Genomic DNA, 23,880 nt, shown 5'->3' on the forward strand with positions numbered 1-23,880 from the left:
ATGAAACAAATAAAAGAATTAAAAGCACAATAAGAGGACTGTCCTCGCATATTCAGAAATGATGGAATGTGAACCGTGCAACTACGAAGTTAAGTGGTATTCGGTGGCTTCATATTTCCTGCTTCTCTGGGTTAGGTTGCCAAATGCTGATATATCCAGCGGCATTCAATATGACCACTGGACCACTGCACTGGTCATTACTTCAGCGTTTCAGAGCGAATGATAATCAGTTATACGTTGCCTGCATATCACCGGCTCGTGTTCCTTAAGCAAGTTACGTCGCATGGGGACATACACAGTTGACCAATCCCTGGGGAAAGATCCTTTACGATTTGGAAACTCAAGAGAATATGGCAGTCACCGATATCGGTAATTTACAGCTTGAAATTAAAAGCGAGAGGTCCATGATGTAATTAATTTTTAGTCTCGTTAATTTATCGATTTAGCCATCTTCCTCTGTATTTGTTGAATTTATTAGTAAGCATTACTTATTACTTCGTATGTTTCTTTTTTCTATCAGATCTAAAAGTTGTTGAGGAAGTAAGGGCTCAGATACCTACATTTTCTCAGAGACGTACAGATTTGTACGACACTGTCTGTAAGAAGGAGTAACTCTACACTAAAACAGAAAATGTTTTTTTTTATAATATTTCTACTACGATATCCTTTTTTTGTGAATTATTACTAATTTCTTATCATTTGTACTAAATGAATGACTCAATTAAGAAGACCAAAACGTTATAAATAATAATCTGTATATCTTGTGTATCAACATGTAATTGGATATTATAATAATATAGGAATGCTATAATAATATAGGATAATAATATAGGAGAATAATAATATAGAAAAAAATACATGCTTTTAAACACCTTTAATATCGATCACATAAATTGTTCTAATTCACAATGATTACGCATACATAAAAGACCCCTTGATAGTAAAATTTACGATCAAAAGGCAATTACGTATCGTTTAACAACATTTAATTTATAACACCTTTTAAACATTTAGACAGATTAACACATAACGCTTCTTATATATAAACATCAATTCGAAGTTATCAGCTTGGAGAAATTGGTCGATTAATACCTGTAGATTGTCTGTCTCGATGAAAGACTTAAAGAGAGCAAAAACATGATAATGCCGCTAATATAATATTCCTTCTTTCTTGTATCTGTCTGCCGCTCAGGTCGTTTTACTAATTACAATAAGTAATTTCGCCTTCTTTGCGCTCTCTTTTAACGCATTCGAGACCGAAAGAAATTCATATCAGTCAGTAGGCAAGGATATAATATACATATTTTATATATAACTTATGTAGTAATGTATATATCATGTTAATTTCATATTTTTTTCAATATAGAATTATTATATATATATTTAACTGTACATAATACATTATAGAATAACATAGTATATAATTTTATATTTTAAAAATATGAGGCATACTATTTAAGATTGTCATCGATTTAAAATCAAAGTATGAAAAGGATACCCTGGAGAGAGTAAAACACAGAATCATTCTAACTAAACATTCAAATCGTAGCGACACCTAGGTATCGTCTTACAATTAAATCTCGGTCTCGAATGGATTAAAATGAAATACATACTTGCAGCTTCAACATCTTCAATATCGAGGAGATTCAAACTTTACAAATAAAAGCGGCCTGTTCCCCTTTCCACGACAGACTCTCATACCATATCCGCTCTTATCCAGGCTTTTACTTGAAACCAGCAATGCGTTCATTTACAATTTAAATTTACCCGGACCATCCACTGAATCGTCAACCCTTTATAAATATATAATGAACCCAGAACATGTGCCTGTGCCCCTGGTATCGACGCTTGTGATGTTCGTACCGGAACCTTCGCACAATTTCAATTTGTTACGCGTGAACATCGATTCTTCCAAGGGTCACAGCTTTATGCAGCTAAATCCTTTGGAACGATTAAAAAGATACTAATGATATGGTATTTTTTTACAAAGATTTAACATATTCATAAAATAGGAAGTTTCGTGCTCTCCTATTTTATATTAATTATAAATTAATAAGTTTTATATGTGTTATTTATAGATCTAATAAATTTTGTATTGGTTTACAGCAGGTGCTCCGGGTATAAACAGACGACAAACGAACAAATAGAAATTCAAATTATTGTCGTTGATTAACTCGCATGGGACTATAAGCTCGAATTGGACTTAAACGTTACGATCGTCGAGAATAATTACTATATGTACCCTGTACGACGGGCAGAGAATCTTAAGTTATTAACGGCAATTCCTTTGTGTATAATTCAGGTTTATTAACAACCTGTAATGGATAATCATCGATGAACTCTTTTTGAATAAAGTTCACATTTATAAAGCAAACACTATAAAATACGACAGGACAATTGTAATCGATAAATAACATTTTATTAGGATATTATAAGAAGCTAAGATATCGAGTTCTAATTGTGAATATCAAGCGCTCGTTGTTCGAGGAGATTACCAATATTTTCTTCCTGCTCCTCTACATGGCGCTACGCGGGACTCGCCTCTGAGCACGTCTTTCTCGTTGGAGGCTTCTTCTATCTTTTCTTTCCCAGTAGAATTTTTGCACAATTCTTTCTCCCTTTTATCATTAAATTACCTCTAATTCTTAACGACCTTTAATCTTTGTCTCTTCTTCCCTATATATATATTTTTGTTTACTTTTCTCCGTAGCGAATTTTGTCTTTCTGACGCGGGATTAGGTTCCTGGACTTAGGGAGTTGCTACACGCCAGCTCCGCCATGGCGACGGCATTCATTAGGCAGCCTACATAGCCACCTTTCAGCTCACGCTTCGGGACACTTTTTTCGCTGAGATTCTCCGCGATGAGGCATGAAAGCAGAGACCACCGTCTGCGGAGGCATGATTATTCTATTGTTCCTTTTAACGAGTAATCGTTTTACTCGAGTCCTCTTACTAAACCGTAAGTACGAAAGACTATTATACTTAGATAGGTACTTGGTCTCAAGAACCAACTTATTTTGGTCTTTCGATTAAGTTCTTAATTAAATGCTCAATTAGATATTCATAAATATATCTTCATAATATTTCCCTCATCTATTTGTTTGACATTCTAGCAACCTCGTTAAGACGTCCGCCACTTCAACTTCTATCTACAAGTGGCCAAAACTGAAGCTGACCTTCTTCATGGAGAAACATGCCGGAAATGGCATCCGCACGTGTGAATAATTATACTCAGTGTCCAGGTAGTTCTTTCGATCATCCGATAGAAGTCGTTTCTGTTTTTCAGAGTTCGTTCACGCCTCCAGAATGTAAAATTATCCAAGGAAGTACCATTAGGAAGCAATGAAATTCAGAGCTTCTGTGGTTATTCCTTTTTCTGATTGTTTCTTTTCTTTGCCCAAAATGGATGATTTCTATATCAAATTGTTTATTCGTATTTTTTTAATATTCCTTGAGATTTTCAATCAACTCGATTTCGAATTTTTTAGCACCCGATCTTCTGGTTGACGTCGTTAAGAAAGAGGAACGAGTGCACAGGAAGCATGGTCGGCGTGAGCATGATTAGATCCGGTCTGCCCGATGACCTTGCCAGTGATAATAGCGGTTCGTTAAGGTGGTTGCGGTCTTGGTTTGCTTCTGTTTCGATTTCCAGCGAACTCGTCAGCCGGCATGGCTTCCGAGATGCTCCCCCTGAAACAAGTCGAAGGGAAATAATTAATGGACACTCTGTTCGATTGTACGTGGATGACAAGCTGACCGTAAAAAGAAATATACAAATACGATTAGAAAATATAATCCGAACCCCTTTCGGTTTGATCTGAAGGTTTCTTTTTCTAGACGGAACCAAAGATTCTTATCTGGTTTATGGTGAGCTAAGGAACTCTTTGAAAACAGCATTTATAACTTTCGAAAAAGAGACAGGTATTTCTTGCGCGAACAATTGAATAATTAATTCGTTCTCTCAATATCCTTATCTGTTGTTCCTAAAATACATAATGATTGGAAGCTTCTTACGGGAAGCGCAATCAGCCGCTGATATCATTGAAGTCGAAACGCCATTAAAACCATATTACGAATCGCATGCGACATGCTCCATTCATGAAAACACAAAAGCAATAAGCAAGTACAAATCAACGAAATAAATCCTCCGAGAACGAGACGTTACAGGAATTATACCATTGCGAGGATACAAAAGACTTGCTCATGAGCTACTTCCTTCAAGTAGTCGAGCGGTGTATTTCCCGGTCGTTAACTTCCATATAATGGGATATTAAAGAGTACGGACACAACGCTGCTATTTTTCAACTGTTCATTATCAAATTACGCAGCGGGAATCGTTGCAACGACAAAACTGTAACGACTCGTACCTGCGTATCTTCCATTTAGCTGCGGTAAACGCTGACTTGTCTGCGTTTTTTTTTCACTTCCTCGTTACGGAAACCAGGAAAAGTGATTCACATTACAGTTTCTAACTGTACTTCTCGCGATTCTTTCTTAGAAACAAGCAATTGCTTCTTTTCAATTTCCTAAATCTATAATAAAACAGTCCATTCCTTGAATAGAAATTAACTTTAAAACTTTAGACGCATACATTGTTCGTATCGTATGTATGTATTTTGATTTGAAAAGAAACGCGGCAAACGCCTTTGAAAAGACGTTAGGTTTTCAACGCCTTAACTAACTTAATTCCAGCGAGTTGTAAATCTGCTGCATCTCCAACATCTGAATATCAATCTTTTACAATGACTTGTTCTCCAATTTATTAAAATTACATCTCTCCCGTTGCACCGACCTTCTTTAAAGGTTCCCGCGGCAGGTTGAACCCGCATCACGTATCTTCCCTCTTCCTTCCACCCCCTGTTCCCTTTCTCTTTCTATCGGACGGGAAGAGCGGGAACTCTTAAAACGCGCGAATCACGCGAGCGCCTCACGATTTGCGAAACATCACGTGAAAATCACCGATCCGATCTCCGTGCGCGCGGTGCACCGTGGGGGTAACGATTAAATCGACAGGATATACTTTATTGGCTATTCCGTTATTACAGGCTGTAGTTGGTGGGGAAATAGTCACTATGGATCGATGAACTCCATTGTAACAACGCACCTTCGAATTGCATCGGAAACGCTTCTGTATTGCGTCCACCGTATAACCTATCATCGTGTGTTTAGGGTAAATCAGTGGACCGGAAGTTACGTTTCTATGTTTCTCGCCTGTCAGTATAACACTGTGCAAGAGATACAGCAAGATCCTAAAATCATTCGAGTACAAGTAGCGTAAAATGGTCGTTTAAATTTCAATAAATTAACTATTCATACGTTAATTGTACGCGGTCAGGATTAAGGGGTACGGCGATGGAGAAGATTTTGTTAGCTAGATGTTGAGTAAATAATCGAAGATGATAATTTTATAAATGTTTCGTATTTATGATGATGGAAAAGATTTAATTTGAGTTACGTTACGTTCGAATAAGATAGACTTTTCCAAGAGTGGAGGATTTGTAGAGATAGTGGACGTAATAGTAGTATGATTTAATACTTGATGTGTCTTTTTTTTCTTTGACATATAGGTCACTGTGGGGAGTAATATTGATCTAGATATAACTATCTTTTCTGAGAAGTACGTATATGCTTATGGGAACTATGTTTGGTTAATCAATAGAGCCATTCTTTTGAGAAATTGAATCTCGAAGAATTTGACGATATTTTGCCTTGTTTCAATAGTACATCATTTTAAAGAAACGCCTGCGATTATAGTATATAATTGCACATAGGTATATGCAAAATTGCATTTTCAAATAATTAAATCAAAAATATAGGAATGTATCAATGGGAAGAATATTTGTTAAAGATCTTTCCTTTTTAATCAAATTCGTCCAACAACCCCATTCTCGTCAAACATAAAATGAACGGTGCCTTTCTCAAAGAAACAAGAAGAAAATTGCTGTCGTTCTAAAGTTCTTCTCCATTGCTAAACTACCGTTCGTGTTTCTGGTTACACTCCAATTATTCGATTGTAAGAAGCAAGCAATCCCTCCATCCAAGGGCTAGATATAGTTTCTCGAGTAGTTCTCTTCAATACCGTTATATCGATGAACTCTTTTTGAATAAAGTTCACATTTATAAAGCAAACACAATAAAATACGACAGGACAATTGTAATCGATAAATAACATTTTATTAGGATATTATAAGAAGCTAAGATATCGAGTTCTAATTGTGAATATCAAGCGCTCGTCGTTCGAGGAGATTACCAATATTTTCTTCCTTAACAATATGAATTACGAAGTTTCGATACCGTTTATGACATTAAGATCTCTTGATAAAGTTGTATCGTTAAAATCTTACTGTTCCTAGGGAAAATATATAGTTAATATATATAGTTAAATATATGTCGGAGATGAAAGGACACCGGAACCTTGAGATAGCCCCGCAACATTGCAATCTAAAGTCTACTATAACTGTAACTAAACTATTGTAGTTATTCAACCCGATTGTAATTGTTCGAGAGTCGTGATAATGAGCTTGGGCTCGAGGCGACAGTCAGTCGCCCAACGTAGCCGCGGTCAAGGGATGAACGCTTTGCCTAACAAAGGTATGGAGTAATTCTATAGCTCTCCTTAAAAGAAATATTCGTGGCGACACGCGACAGTAAACATTCCAACGGTTTCTGTCCCGTGGCTCGCCACACGCAGACCCTATTCTTCGAGTAAGATGATTGCCAGATGTCGATGCGTCTCCGCAGTACATGTTCGGCTAGCTCCGAGGGCCCGTTATAAATCTTAAGGTTTAGTTAACTAAAGTCCTTCAAACAGACAAACAGTCTTTGTCCCAACTACGGGAAGATAGGGGAGACATATTTTTCAACGAGCGGCGTCTCCCACTAGCAACTGTCCCTCGAGGGCGGCTAGCATCTTTTTCTAACCACCGATATGGAGATTGACCAATTAGCAGCAACGTCAATTTCCCTTACTTTCTAAACGAAGGCTTTCCTCGACGAATCCGATGATCTCGTGTCCTTAGACACACCCCATTATAGTTTTCCTTTGTGGCATCATCGGGACGGGACGGGCATTCTTTTACGCGCTCCCGTCGACCAAAGACCAAAGTCTTTACGCTCAGCAATTATTTTTACGAGTCAGACTTAGATTCAGCGAGAACGCCCATCTGTCATCCCGTTGGCCGCGGATTCGTTATTGAACCGGAGACCACTGTCACTAGTGTCGCGGACGTCTCACCGCCGTGGTAGATTGTCACAACCTGTGTTATTCATACCTGTGTCAATAAATCGTATCTTCGTTACACCGCAACGATGGCTACCTTCAATGAAGACTCCTCAAACACCGACAACCCTATCCCCAATGTCATTCCGACATATATATCCACCGAAAATGCGCTCTTGTAGACAAACGCTCGATTCGCGTCATAGCTTTTAAAGCTTGTCGCATCTCAATCCGTTGGAAAAAGTTTTTCCTGTAGCATATTTTATTTTTACGAACCAACAAGGTCTTTGTTTATTTCCTTCTTTTTTTGCTCCAATTTCCCCATTGTTTTTTCAAGGATAGTATTTCAGAGCCACTAGTCAAGTTTATTGTAACAATAAACTTACGTTTCGGAAACATTTTGTGCTGTGAAACAGAATACATTAAAGTTTGAAGGTCACATCGATTTTCGAAAGTTTATAAATGGAGGTGTATGACAGTATCACCAGCTGTTGCTGTCCAAGTAACTCCAACATCGAAATACTACAACGATTCCAATCGAAAGCGCTAAGAGCCTTAATAGACGCACCTTGGTATGTTACCAACGAAACCATCCATCGCGACCTCAAGATACCTACAGTCAAAGAGGAAATAGCAAAATATAGCGACAGATATAGCAAAAGAGTCAAGAAACACCGAAATCCCCTAATCACTGGACTACTCGATACGACGGACCAGATTCGCAGGCTGAAGAGGCACTACTCGCTAGACCTAAACGTTAGATTCATTTAATTATCCAAATTAAGCATATGCACTTACTTATAATACTTATAAATTATACCTATCTATAATAAGTATTAACTTATTGTAAATAAACAGCCATGTCACTGCGCCACGCCAGAAAAATTACTGAAAATTCTCAACGCGAGAATTGATTGTAATTTCAACAAATAAATAAAAACAAAAAAAAGCTGTTGCTGTCCCCAAGCGCCAAAATACGTTCTGACTACTATTTTATGTATCTCACAGAAGTATGTCTTCATTCATCATCTCCCATGCCATCCACCAACGTGTTCTTAACATGTTATCTCCTAGTAAAATATTGATGTTGAGTCAGATATCCAACTGAATAATCTTTTCGGTGTCTACTATAAGACATTTAAAACCAAGGCTCGTACACACGTGTGCTTATACGTCAGATGTAATACTTAACAGGAAACCTGCTTATATTAATATTAAATTTATGCATAGTAGGATGTTCGACCTTTGTAAAAATGAAATTATAATACATACAGTTTCGCCGTGGAAAAGGGAATCTTTCTAGCATGTCCACGCAAATGAAGGGGAGGGGAGGACTGTGCATGCACCAAACAACTTTACGTTCGTAATTTTTCACACAAATGTACAACTGGAGGGAAAAAATTATCTCTGATTTTTCGGATGTTAGGAATCGACAATATCGCATAACGGAATGCTGTGTTCTACGTATTCTATTTTTGTTACGAAAGTGGTACAAACGAAGTCCACATAAGAATAGTACAACAAAATCGGTTGAGGTTAGGTTATCGTGCAGATATCGCGGCTTTTGCATTGGAAATCACGCAACTGCCAGTCTCGTCGTTCCTTGTAAACGAAAGAAAGGTATTGTAATCGGTCGGAATTAACATAAAACTCGTCGCATGCGACCATATGGCCTGAATGTTGAATAAACGAGAGTAGGGCGCGAGCTATGTGATTCTAACCGTTTAGGCGGAAACTAATGATTGTAACCAGAGCCGAGATATATGCCAATATTACTTTGCTCGACAAAGCGTATAAGATGAGGAGAGAATCGCGATAAGGTAGAACAAGAGACAGATATTCTCTACGTAAAGCAAGTCTGTCAACTAGATTGAAATCCTATAGCTATAACTACAGTGAATCCATATTCTGGCGAATTGTCTTTTCACAAATGAAGCTTTTGAAGAACGGAATTGATACAATAACTACTGTTCATTCATAACTACTGTTGTAAGAATCTATATATTTGTCTATGTATATCTATATATATCGATCTATATATATTTGTCAGAATGTCATTTTATCAAAAAACCCATCCTCTGTAATCATAGTTTAACGAAGCATAATTAATAGAAGAGGTAGAGCGTTAAGTGGAGATGATTTAATCACAGTTAAGTAGATAAATCTCTATATTAGTCTCTTTAATTAAAATGTCCTACGTTTTATTTGCGTCATTTTTTTTCTTCATCCAATTTAGAATGTTTAAATAACAATAGCCTATACAATATAATTTTATGTAAAAAAATTGATTGTACCATGTTTATTACAGATATTTAACATTTTTGTGTACATACAAAATTTAAATTATACCTCGCTTGAGAACAAAAATTCTATTTGTTTTCCTAACATGTACTAATAATTATTGATCAAAATAGAAAAAGCTGGAGGAGATTACTTAGGAAGATTACTTAGCATCTTATATTCCTGTCAAGGCTCGAACGATTTATCTTCCTTTAGATTTTCCTAAGTTTCCATTTCTCTGACTTGCTATTTTAGTTAGCTTAGTATACGTGCTATACATAGGTATGTATAGTGTCATGATCGCGACAGTCTTGAGTTACCCACGCTTTATCCTCTGTAAACTATTTATAAAAGAAGAACAAATTACATGTTAGAACTTTCATTCAATTTACCAATACAAATAATTTTAAACAAGAAAAAAGACCTAATGCAGTGGTTTCAACTTAAACATATCCAACAGTTATTTACGAATAAATAGTATAAATCTTTTAGCAACATGAAATTCGCGATATTTATTCAAATATTTATATTTACAGTGCGCCATCAGCAAAGAAAACGTGTTTATCGAAACGTGCGCTATCGATTTTATGCTTTTGCCACGCAAACAGGGAAATTGCAACGCAAAATTGAATTCGCACTGCAAAGCGTTGACGTTACGACATCAATTACATACTTCAAAAACACCTAAGGTATCACACGGAATCAGAGAGATTCTATGAGAAGTTAAACGCATAGTCACCCTATTGGGAATAGGATTGCTTTGATTCGAGCTCAAACATAGGGAAAGCTGAAAGAATCTTTTGCGGATCTTCCTTCTTCTCTACGTTGGATTTTATACAAAACGACTTTAACCTTTTCAAGGAAATACGGAAATAAGGATTTTAGATAGAGAGATTTATCTGGAAGGAAATGGATAGAAAACGTAGAACCAGTTCTTGTTGGTTGAAAGATTTTTTCTCTTCGCAGAGATTCAAGCTTTAAAGAACGATCAAATATGTGCGCAGCTGACTTACGCGTGAAGTTATTATTAAAAAAAATTGTTGCATTTAAAAGGATAAATATTAATATAAATTTAAAAAAATTGTTTGTTCAATTATCATAAGTTTAATTTAAATTTAAAAAAATTGTTAGTTCAATTATCATAAGTTTAAAGATATGTAGATATTGTATTTACATATCGAAAATCAGACAGCAATATTAATTAACACACCTAGTCAAACGCACACGTACTTTAAAACCGTGCTTTAAAATCGATATTCGCTGAAACAATACATCGCTCTGCGCTTCCAATTTGTTTTCGCACGAAGAATCAGTCCACTCATTGTTACCGTCACCATCTCTACCGTAATCTATATTACTCGAATAAATTCTATATCTTGATTGGAAAATCACATATTTTAACGAACTTCCCTATTTTTTGTTTTTTATGACTTTAACTGGCAATTTCCATAATGTTCTATAACTTGACAATAGACTGATAATATTTCAGGATATATATACATAAATCATGTTTTTGAGGATTCTGTAGTAAAATAATTATAGTTGGGGAGTCCAACTTCCCAAACCGCGACAAACATATTTCACACATCCACGACGACTTTACAAGCAGACCCCTCGCGGTTTTGGGAAATCGATGAAGGACCCTCAATTAAACATATCTCAGAGGGCAGATCGACGATGCGAAGAACACTTCCAAGCCCACACCCGACGCACCAGCGAAGGACGATACATCGTCGCTCTACCGTTCAACGATCAGCTTCAGTCACTCGGATCCTCTAAAACGCTGGCAATTAAACGACTCGCCTCACTCAATTGCCGATTCCAGCACGACAAACGCTTCGAATCAGAATATCGAACGGTAATACAGGAATACCTGGCATTGGGACACATGACGAGGTCAATGTCAACCACTCCGACGACAACGGATACTCTTTACCCCATCATGGCGTGACCAAAGCATCGAGTCAAACCACCAAACTCCGTGTAGTTTTCGACGGATCGGCACCAAGCATTACCGGAACCTCCCTAAACGATACACTTTACACAGGACCCAAGTTACAGGAAGATTTATTTTGTATATTAATTAGATTCCGGGCTCATCAGTACGCACTCACTGGCGACATCGAGAAAATGTATCGGCAATTCCTCGTACGACCAGAGGATCGGAAATATCAAAGGATATTATGGCGCAGCGCGAGTGGAGAAACAGAAACATATGAGCTTAACACCGTAATACTCTTATCATAGAAATAGAAGCAGTCCTCAATTCCAGCCCTCTAACTTCTATCTCCACCGATCCAAATGATCTCCTAGCCCTCACTCCCGGACATGTCCTCATTGGCGATTCATTAATGTGTTTACGCGATCGAGATTTCAGGGACATTCCATCGAACCGACTCTCCAAATGGCAGCATATCCAACAGCTTAAACAACATTTTTGGAACCGCTGGCATAAGAAGTATTTGAACGAGCTAACCAACCGCAATAAATGGAGCAAGGGTGGACACAGCATCCAAAAGGGCACAATCGTCATCCTCAGAGAGGACAACGTTCCCTCCATGCATTGGCCTCTGGGCCGAGTTATCAAGATTCATCCAGGCGCCGATGGTGTTGTAACGTCAATTCATATCAGAGACCAGGCCACACACCACGGACAGGATGGCACCCAGATGTCTGCATATCCTTGGCGCGCACCCTCAATAGTCTTAAGTGCCCACCAGGGGGCCTTGGCATTTTTATAGTTAAGGTCCTTCGGACCAAGCGAGTATTTCCTGTCTTAAATTTCCCTTTACGTTTATTGTCTACCACGTGTTAGCTTAGAAAGTTGGTTTTCTCCACATCTGGTATGTTCCGTTGGCAACTTTCTCGCGAGGGCGGCTAAAACCCTTCCTGGTCCACCAACCGTCCTATTATCCAATCGGAGATGGTGTCTACTGCCCTCACTTCCTTAACCAAAATTGTCATCAACAAATCCGATAGTCCCGTGTCCTTAGACACACCCACCCCTAGCTTTCCTCAGACACAGTATCGTCAGAAAAACTTCACTTATTCTGTATCCTTAGAATAGTCAACATATCTATGTCGGTCTCTACTCTTATAAGTCGCGTACTTAATGTATTGTTGTAACTAAGTCTTACATAACGTGGTTGGAGTGAATTGTGATTTCTGTTAATTCAGTGCGTGATACATTGTGATTGCTGAATTCATAATAAAGGTTGATTAAAACCAAGTAAATAGTTGTGTTACGACTCAACTATATTTTATTTCCACCGACCAACCCAAAAATTACGTGACAGTGTCATCCGGACAGCTACAGTTCAGACGGCAAAGAGCAATTTGGATCGGGGCGTCAAAAGGCTTGTCCCACTGCCAATTCAACCCGATCTCGAGAAACCCGAACAACTAGCCACCGAGACGAAATAGGATGGGAACTTCAACCACACCTCCCTAGTTTGATCGGTACCCTCTCAACGGGGGGAGAATGTTACGCCATGCGGCTTACCATAGGTCATATTCTTAACTATCGATCGCGGCACTATAATGTCGCAGACGGATCGTCGTGTCTGCCCGGCAAACAAACATTGTAGTGGCAAGCGCATGGTTCATTAAGCAGGGCGACTTCCAGAAACGTCGACTCGTGGCCCGTATTTTACCTCGCGTAAAAGAATGTGGCGTGATCCGAACGTAGTGGGGGTCGCCTTCCAGAAAAAACGAAAAAAATCGAAAGGCGTTCAGAACTTTTCGAGATGTCGAACCGTCAACACATGTGGTATGTCGCGCATTACTTATCAACCAAAACGCAGTTACATTTTTTTTGTTCCATTTATATCTTTCTAGTTAATAAGTTGTTGAAATAAACATTAATTTATTTGTGTTAATTCTGTGGAATTTCATTGAACTACCCTTATTATCATAATCGAAATAAGGGGATCGATCAGTTCGTGGCGTCGATTATTTAATCGTAACGGGAACTTACAACTCTCGTTGACGTGCTATCTCGCGATCGCGTCTCTCCGCGAACGGTCGAAACAAAATGATTCACTAAAAACTGTCCTGAATTCCTAAGAATTTATTTACCGCAAAACTGACAAAGTGTTTATTTAAAACATGAGGTTGAAGGTAGTCCTTTTCTTTCATTTCATTCATTTTCATTTTCTTTCTTAAGTATGGCTAACACAATATCTAATCAATTAAAATTTTATATTTTCACGTGAAAAGTTTCTTTAGATAATTATTATCAACATGATGACTAACTCTTACGGATTAATACGTGTCTGTAGGGCAATCCGGTGGACTTGATCGGCTTTTTACTTCGAAAGTTGAGTAATCGGTGTCGCTTTCTTACGCATCTTTGAACTGTATAAATGTTTTAAAATTGTTTGATCCAGAATGTACCACACCGGACAATCAAGAAGGCAGATGCCTTGACTACAGAAAATGTAAACCTCTGCAAGAAATATGGCAGATACAGTACCGTACAGCCACCGATTTTTATAGACGATCAGTGTGCAGATACCAGGGCAATGTTACGATCGTTTGCTGTCCGAACGATCCAAACAAAGAGAAGAGAGAAATTTTAATAAAAACTGTGTATAAGTATAAGGCTTTGCGACCACCATACTGTGGTTTTAGCAACGTCTCTCATACCAGGGTGGTCGATGGTAAACCAGCTGAACTTGGTACGTTTTATGTCTTTCTTTCCGATTAATAATAAGCCATTTACTGCAAAGAATGAACTTTAAAGGCATTAAACAGCACATCAATGTACATTTCAATTAGACTAAATAATAATGCTATGATTTTATCGGTAGTAACTTTACTTATTAACTTGAATTATTTCTTTCTTTTACTTCATGTTAGGAAGAGTATCTTTTTGCTTGAAATAAAAAATTGATATAGGAGTAATAATATGGATAGAGATCAAAAACTGTTAGGGCAGAAATTACACGTTTGAACTTTATAGTTCAGTATAGTTCAAATAGAAATTATATAGAATTATTTAATAATTTGTATTCCACTGGAATAAAAATTTAATTTCTGTCTTTATCAAATCTCTATTTCAGAGTATTTGTACGTATGTACTTATCGTCTGCTGTATGATCGAATATCGAATAGGTAATAATCGTTGTTACTCGTTATGTGAGAAAAAATTATGTATATTCACAACTATGACTATTGCATTTTAGGCGCTTGGCCATGGATCGCTGCATTAGGTTTTCGTAATCCCCGAAACCCAGACAAACCACTATGGAAGTGCGGAGGTTCCCTGATATCGACTAGGCATGTTTTGACCGCAGCACATTGTGCACGTATGGATGGACTAGAAAACATACACAATCATAATATTGCCATTCTTAGATTGGTGGAGGAGGTGCCATTTTCGAGTAAGTCCTCAAATATATATATATATGCTATTGAGTATTACTGAAGTATCATATCCTGAAATTTCTTACTGTACACATATATTGTGTCATAAAGCGTGTATAATTCTTTCTCATACTTTTGGTCATTCGTTTCCTGCATTTTCATTTATTTTTTTATTTTTCAGGGTACGTATATCCCATTTGTACGAAAGAGCCCCTATGAAAGAGCAACTTCGTCGGCTATAACCCCCTTGTTGCTGGATGGGGAACGTTAAGATATAGTAAGCGATATCAATTTTATAATAAAATTAAACAGTTCCAGTCTTAAATATCTTTCTTATTTTCTTCATAGGACGACCACGACGTAATGCATTAATGGAAGTACAAATGCCAGTGATTAAGAACGCCGAATGCAAAATAGCTTATTCCAAATTTCCTAATGCACCTGATATCACTGATGGTATAATATGCGCCGAACATGCTCAGGGTGGAGAGGATTCTTCTACGGTAATTAAGTTACAGAGTTACTACAAACTATACGGTATCTGAAGACACGTCGATTCAAATTAACATCAAATCGACGTCTTAAACATTAAAAATAATAGATAAACACAATTTAATAGTTTTGCCCACTTCTCGCACCTCGTTATGGTATTTAATCTAATTTCCTTCTAATCTTAGTTTTGCTCAAAATACATATAACATGTACGTTATAAATTGGAGTATTTCAATACACAAATCAATAGAAGATTATTACTGTATATAAGTATAATTTCAATACAATTCGATCGATATATTTCAGTATCTTTGATTAAAAATTTAACGATCCTTTCAGGCTGACCACGGCGGACCACTGCTGATACAACATGAATTAACCTCGTATTTAATAGGTATTGTGTCTTATGCTTATAAGTGCGGCACAGCTGGGTATCCCAGCGTTTACACTAGGGTCACATCGTACCTTGACTTCATTCTCCAAGCGATGCAATAATATGATATTACTGTTCCATAAATATCATTGTGTAAAAAACGTAAAGTTGGATTTTCTTATTGTGGAGATAAGAAACAGCTCAAATTTACATTGTTTTGTACGTTACAAATTATAGGCTTAAAATGTACGAAATGTAACTTTGAAACGACACTAATTTTTTACGCACGATAAACCTCCACGACTTAGGTATGTAAAGATGATAAACGTATATTAATTCTATTAATTTGGTAATAATAAACCAACTTTCTGAGAAGTTCTGTAAATTTCGTTTCTGTTGTATCAAGAGAATAATGGAATATTCCACTTAGATCGTATACTTCTTGTATGTACGTACAAAATTTTCCGGCTAATCTAAAACACTTCATAAGATAGAGAGCTTCTGGAAATTCGGACACAGAGAGTGCATAAAATACAAGATAAGTCTCGTGTCTTTCAAAATTATTTTTTATTCGCTAAAACGTCCTGTGTACTCATGCAATCACATGCAACCTCGAAATTTCACTTATTTTTTATCACTTTCCAATTCAATACACTGTTTCTGCATTTTTGACTATATGTAAGAGAAATTTCCATTCAGCCAAAGGTGTACTTACAGATTATAGATTCCTATACGACTCTCAGTAAAAATTTATCCGCACTCCAGATAGTTAAAACTTCTGTCGACCGTATTGATCCATCTGCACTCTTCGTATGACGTCAATATCTGTTCAGTGCTGCTGCGCAGGTTTCTTTGTGTTACGTCAATTCGTTTGTGACCGTTGCGCGAGTAATGGCGCTTTGCAATGGTGATTTGCAGGGAAAACAGTGCAGGATGCTGTGATTCGTTTCTTGTGGTCGGAGGTTATGTTTGATGCCTATATTTATCAAAGATTTAATGCACATTATGGAGAAAGTGTTTTGTCACGAAGTGTGTTTGAATGGGCACAAAAGTTCAAAGAAGATCGCACAAGTGTTATGAAAAAACAGCTGGACGCCCGTCCACATCCACGATGACAACATTGAACGTGCTCATGAACTTATGCTCTATGGAATAGACGAGTGACACTGGATAATGTGGCAAATCATTTGCAAATCAGCCACGGCTCTGCTTATGCAATAGTGCACGACAGATTTGGGTTTTAAAAAGTTTGTGCGAGATGGATGCCGGAAAAGCTGATGAAAAGGTGAAGACGACGATGCATTCGTGGTTCGCAGCTCAGCCCAAAACATTTTTTAATGAGAAAATACAAAGGTCCTTCGGCAAATGGACAAAGTGTATACAGAAATCGAGTGATTATGTCAAAAAATGATGTATGTCTTTTTTGACAATTGCTTAAAATAAATTCTACACCGACAGAGCGGGTAACTTTTTACTCACCCTCGTAAGACACTTAAATTTCCAATCTATTATGATGAATAAAAGAGCTTATACTATTAAATCTAATTGTATTTTGTTGCATGAGAGTACACGTGTATGTGATGTACATTACCTTTATATCCCCTTGAACGCTTCAATATTGCGCATATATACTATATTTTGTGCAGCTTCTATAAAATTTTGTATGTTTGTTTAGGCTGTTAATCTAGAGGCTGGAGTACAAAGAAGTGGCACAATGATGTGGGCTGATGACATTTATAATTATCAAGGAATCACCCTTACATTCGCTCAGGTGCATATCGTTGACTATAATGTATTTAACATATATGATTGTTAGAATATTAATAATTAATTTTTAATTCTATCAGAATTTTAATGAAACTGTCCCTTGGGAAGGAAGAACTGATACCTTGATATCACGGTTTGTACATCCTATATATACGACAAATTTTAGAACATTATATAACGAAGAACCAGATCGTCGTGGCCATGTGATGTGAATAAAAGGACTTGAATTTGATGATATTTTTATAATGTTAGATAACATAACTAAGTATCTTCACAGTAAGATAGGATGACATGGTTTACATGATCTTAATGTTGTTCACTTGAGTGATGATATTATAAGGAAAAGTGTAATATCACAGGTAGGATGATTCATAATTTAGAACTACTAACTCATGTATGTATTAAAAATTAAAGAAATATATTAAATTTTATAGGATATTTATGTTTAGTAACCAGTAATTCAGAGATTGGTATTCATGGTTACTATAACGAGGCTGTAGAAACGCACCCTTTCTTCTTTGCAAATGGTCCTGTATTTATGTCTACGCCGAAACTGGAACCTCTGAATAATTTAGATTTATTCTTGTTATTTTCTAAAATACTTATCTACAGTATACCATAAGGAATGATACCGTGTCGCACCTAATCAAGTGCCTGAAGAAACATCAACAGGATATCACAGTAATCCCGTATCGACTGATATGTAAGTAAAAGTTATGTGTCATTGTTATACACAGTTATGTGTTACTGTTATACACAGTTATTTATCATTTTCTATTAATTCAGTTGTAGCCACTACAATATCTATGACACTGGTAGTAATTATGAGAACAATAATGATGTGTTCTATAAGAGGAAATGATTATTAGGAACAAAAACTTACAGGTAAGTCAAAGTATATGTTATTTGCCATTTGAAAAGAAAGTTACTAACTTGGAATTTTTTGATAAATAATAATTGTGCAAAATATATTGGATTTCAAATTTGTCAAAAATTGAAATTTAAGAAGCATTGTAATAATATAACATTAATATTTTGATTTTTCAGCAGATATCATGCGGTGGATGGATAATATGTAAAAAATATTAAGCAGTATATGAATTTTCATATTGCGTAGAGATAACAAAATGAATTTTAAAAAATGTCGACATGGTAGTAAGAAATAGCATCATGACAAAGGATATATAAAGACAGTTTCATTTTTTATAAATAAAAATTTGTTGTTCCAGATTTTGAAATATAGTGAAACGTTTAATTAGTATCTTAATATCTTTAAATAATTATTATTTTAGAATCAATTGTAATTGTATCATACGTACTTTTGAATTCGTGCAAGAACATATGTAATTTTGAAGTAGTTATTATTAGGAAATTGTTAGACGCGAACAGTATGCGAAAAGTTAGTATGCAGTGTAATAATTATCAATCAAAACACAAGAATTAAATTCTTGAGGAAAAAAATTCCGGAATTTCTTATTTACATGATTATAAAGAAATCCATAATAAAAAGGAGCTGCTTTCTAATACTTCTCTTCCTTGTAATGCCTACGTTAACAATAACGAGGTTCGACTTTTTGGTTTTAGAGGGATACTGGAAAATTTGAAAGTACAGTACCATTGGGAAGAAAATCACGATATTGAAAACGATATTTGCAAGTAAATTTCCAAAAAATCTGTTTTCAAATTTTCGCTTTCTATTTCACATTAAAAGAAAGGGAGGGCTGCCTTCTTTTTCTGCAAGACAAAACCAACATTCTGAATCTCGTATCAATGAATGATGTCAATAAGTTATTTTTCTTTTCAGATTGAACAATATTCCAGATTTATTCATAATTTCATACTACGCGAAGAATAGACTTTCATAGGTATATAAAGGAAATATTAAGTATAGGAAAACTCTTTTTCGTTGTAGGTGACATATGCTTCACGGTTGAACACATGTATTTTTGAACACATATAAATGAAAAAGTACTCTTATGGAGAAAAAAAATTGATACCTTCGATTGACATTAGATAATGTATATAAACTTATGAACAATCACTATCAGTTTGTATTTTAGGTGCACACGCAGATTTGTTGGAGTTCTTATAAAATGTACTTCCTGTACGAACGTTTTATTCTTCCAAATTTTACGATACTATGTCTCATATAATAACTATATGGATTAAACGTAATATAAATGATCCGAAAAGAGACTCGAACGACATTAATTGTCTTTCTATTTATACCAATATCGAAAATACAAGTAAAGCTGGAGCAATAGTATGCAAGAATGGACTATTTATTATTTTAAACCAAATCATAGCATATTCAGAATGCGCAGTATTATCATGAAATGTAAATGAATCAGTTGTAAACGAACGATTTTACTGTAAAATCGTTGCCTCATTTTTTCATCTGAAATATAGCAGCAATGAGTACATTCTTTTAATATATAATAAAACGAGATATCTTTATAAAGTTACATATGTCATCACTGGTAACTGTTATCTCGTATGACACCAAATATACCGTTAGTATGGAATGATATTTTTATGAAGATATACTTTAATGATAGATTTTATGAATGAAGCGTTATATAAGAAAAATTATCTCTTGTTATTCTATGAAGTGTAGTAGCTAATGAAGATTAATTTTACGAAGTATTAGAGCAAAAGAGAATTAAAAAATTAAAAAGATCTGAATAAGATTGTTCGTGTGGCTTAATTATCTCAATTCTGGTACACCACTTGTTACATTCCAACTAATTAGCGCTAAACAATAACTTGCAAATATTAAAGATATTAACACCTTAATATTAACACCTAAAGGTTTTCGGGAAATTTTATAATATTTGATTATTGTATATCTAGTCATTGATTGATAAAATTTCTTGTATAAGCATAGATCGAGGTTGACGTCATACGCAGATTGCATTACAGGTATCGTTTTAATTTATTTTATGGCTAGAATCGTTTGAATATTATACGAATAATTATTTCCATTCGAACGATTAATAAATCACGTACCTATAAAAGATATATTACGAAAAAGACGTGACGAATCAAAAAAATATTGAAAATTCCGTTGTCATTAGATCAATTATTTTTGCAATGATTTTTATTTCCATGTAATTACATATGAAATGGGTAATTCATTGACATCTCCTCGAATCGAATATAATTCGTTACACTTCACAACGATTCAAATAATGGACGGGAAATATATAATAACTTTCCTGTCCTTGCGTTAAAATAGTACTGTACAAATCAGATGATACAACCTAACCCCAACCTAACCCCAAAAACCCAATTACATCCACATTGCATGACAGCACACTTGCAATGGATTTTTGTGATTTCAATGTCACAGACAATGACACAACTAATCAGAACACGTTCGAGGCTATAGACATTGATATTACCGCGTGTGTAATACGTTTAAAGCATAAATCTAAATTTCACGCGATTATTTCTTTGTACATTGTGAAACTCTTAAATTATCTTAATCGAATAAATAATCCTAATGTAATAAAACATCTTGAAATAGACCTGGATATCTGAAACAGAAACTCGAAGGATAAGAAATCCTAAAAGGTACTAATCCTAAAATAACAAACTCCTAAATAATAAACAAGTGATAAAACCTGTTATAAATAATAAACCTTGCCTGGAATAATCAAATCCTAACTAATCGAAAATAAAATAAGGCAAGCAATTCTTAATCTTTCAAGTAATTTTTCCGAAAACACAGAAAGATAGAGAAATTAAAAAGACGCAGCACAAATTGCAGCACAAATTGCAGCACAATGAAAGTTTCAGAGCGATGAATACGATCGTATTAAACTAAATAATTTTCAAAAGTGAAATTACACTGAAACGTATATCGATGATATTTGTCATTTCTACGATCTGTTTCGCTTGATCGTGCTTCTTTTCTGATGTAAATTCAATTTATAATACGAACTAAGTTTCCTTTATTATTATTCGTCCTGCGTCTTTTTAATTCGTCACTTCTTTTATTTCAGAACAATGACGGGCTCCAAGATGCTGTTCGGATGTTTGGTGTTAATTGCTTTTCTGCATCCATTAGTTCACGTTTGTACTTCGAGTAGTACAGCTCAAGGTTTGTACTTCGAGTTGTCTTTTTCCATGCACTTCAAATTCCAATACGATCTGGTCACGTGGCCTTCGTACAATTTCGAAATTTTACCTGTTTGGTAATCGTCAATGAAAAAAGAAGTTATGCGTGACCTCAACACATTGAAACAATTTTTATGATTTTTTATTTGCCGGTTGGTCAGCAAGTTAATGGAAAAATTTCACTTAACTATTCGCGAAAATTTCTTCGGTTTAACTTTTGGGAAATGCTTCGTTAGCTTCGGGAATATTCCAACCATTCGTTTTACGTACAAAATAAGCATGATAAATATTACATCACGGTAATGTAATATCGGAATATATTAAAGGTGTAATTTTGTTCGATTAATTATAATTTATTAATAATGGATTGAAAATACAGATATTAGTTAGACAGAGAAACGATGTTCGATTAACAGGAAAACTAAATGCAACGCTCGTATTTACAACAAATAACTTGACAACTATTTGGTAACTCTCTCTCTCTCTCTCTCTCCCACTAGCAACTCTAACACTCGACAACACTCGCAACTCAATTCTAACGACTCTATGCTTCGACGTCTCGATCAACTCTGATTTTCGCAACACGCACACTTTTCGATTCGCCTTGAATAGCGAAACCGTCCTTCTTCTAACGTTGTCTATTGTTTCCCTCATACCTATGTAAGAACTACCAACTACGTGCCTTTAGTCACGTAGGCACTCTTAAATGTAAACGAACCACAGAAACACGACGTACACGGGTTTTCTATTTTCAGCCGATCTCCAATCAAAGCTATTCTACGATATTACAATCGGCCTTTCCTGACAATCACATCTGCCCTCAGATGTGCTCATCAGCGCCGCTCGCACTTACATCACTATCGTCAGCATTTCACCATTTCATGTGATCGGCTGCCGTGGAAGTTGTACGTGGCCCTTCGTGCTCCCCCTCTCGCTGCACTATGTATCGGTCATTTCGCAGGACTTTTATCACCCGATACGGTCCAAGAAACTTCGGATGCAGCTTTAGCCCGGGACCCCTCTGCATCCTCTCGATTGCCACTAGATCTCCCGTCCTGTATGCTGTCGCCTTCATGCGTCTCCTGTTATACGCCCGCTTGTTTCGGATTTGGATCTCCTCAATCCGTCTCTTTGCGTCCGCACGCAGCTGATCTCGTTCCTCTTGGAACACCGCGGCCTGTTCGTCCTCGATGCTACTGCTCCTCTTTCGCTCTTCCTCTATCTTCCTCTCCGTTGTTTGTTTACCCATTTCACTCTTGTCAGGGGCTTTGATCGTCGTGGCAGCATCGTGACATTTTCGTAGGCTCGGTTCGTACATGGAAGACGTTAACAACTTACCATCTACCGAGACTATGATCTCTTCTTTTTCAAAGGTCTTCACGTTCATCGTGTCCTCGACAATCCCATCGTCGTCCTCGTCATCCACATCCTCTGTATATCGATATTATTGGAGGGATTCCGCACGTGCGACTTCCCTTGTCTTTTCGTTCGCCTTGCATTCACTCTCTTCGAGTCTATCCGAAAACTTGAAACAACCCTCATACCCGCAACGCTGTCCTTCTCAGTAAATTCGCAAATATCATCAACAACATCCTGTTGCTGTTGTTTAGCCAGATTCTTCCTCCTCGTGATGTTCGCTAAGTCCTCCTGCTGGCCGCAAGAATCCGACGAGGACACCATCTCTTGGTCCACTTTACCAATCACCACGTGTCTTGCCACTATTCTCCGTTCCTCCGACACTTGCTGCACTGCTGCCCGATACTTCTTCAAAACTTCTGCTAACTCTTCTTTATTTTCTTCCAATTGCGACAGTAGCTCAGTTCGTTCGCGACTATCTACATTAACACGATCTCCTGCTTCGGAACGTTGCCGCGGTACTTCCTGCAACGAAGCCTGCGTCTCATTCGGTTCTTGCTCCAGTGCCTGTTTCGCTTTAACTGCAACTGCTCTAGCGCATTCTGCATCTTCTAACTGGTTCTTCAGCTGTCGTAAAGCTGCTTTACCCGTCGAGTCACCTTTCGATCTCTCCAGCATCGTTTGAGCGTCTCTTAGCAATGCTTTGGTTCTCTTCAAATCTCTTTTTAGCCTATGTTGCATGTCCTTAACGTGTGACAAATCTATCTCACTCGCCTGTGTCTCTACATCTATCTTGAGGACTTCCGGACACTCATCGGGATTTTCGTCCTTTATTCTACTAATAAAAGATTCTCCCCCTTTTATACTTATTTCAACAGTGTCCAAAAAGTCTGCGCCAATAAT

At 36.5% G+C, this 23,880-nt stretch overlaps 1 protein-coding gene and 1 long non-coding RNA gene across 2 annotated transcripts; both read right to left on the bottom strand.

Annotated features, from left to right (window-relative positions):
- Positions 1–3,437: 3,437 nt before the first annotated feature.
- Positions 3,438–16,487, bottom strand: LOC117240970. The gene is made up of 2 exons (XR_004494845.1): positions 16,448–16,487; positions 3,438–3,691 (listed from the first exon to the last, which is right to left on the bottom strand). It is a non-coding gene; the product is annotated as an uncharacterized LOC117240970 (long non-coding RNA).
- Positions 16,488–22,571: 6,084 nt separating this feature from the next.
- Positions 22,572–23,812, bottom strand: LOC117240969 (unconventional myosin-XVIIIa-like; the record flags this gene model as incomplete). The annotated part of the gene is made up of 2 exons (XM_033506978.1): positions 22,572–22,703; positions 23,158–23,812. Coding segments are annotated over 2 exons (787 nt in total), but the record flags the coding sequence as incomplete, so codon positions are not given.
- Positions 23,813–23,880: the final 68 nt, after the last annotated feature.

The sequence above is a fragment of the Bombus vosnesenskii genome, unplaced genomic scaffold, assembly GCF_011952255.1.
Source record: "Bombus vosnesenskii isolate JDL3184/JDL3185 unplaced genomic scaffold, Bvos_JDL3184-5_v1.1 scf7180000015113, whole genome shotgun sequence".
Classification (NCBI taxonomy): domain Eukaryota; kingdom Metazoa; phylum Arthropoda; class Insecta; order Hymenoptera; family Apidae; genus Bombus; species Bombus vosnesenskii.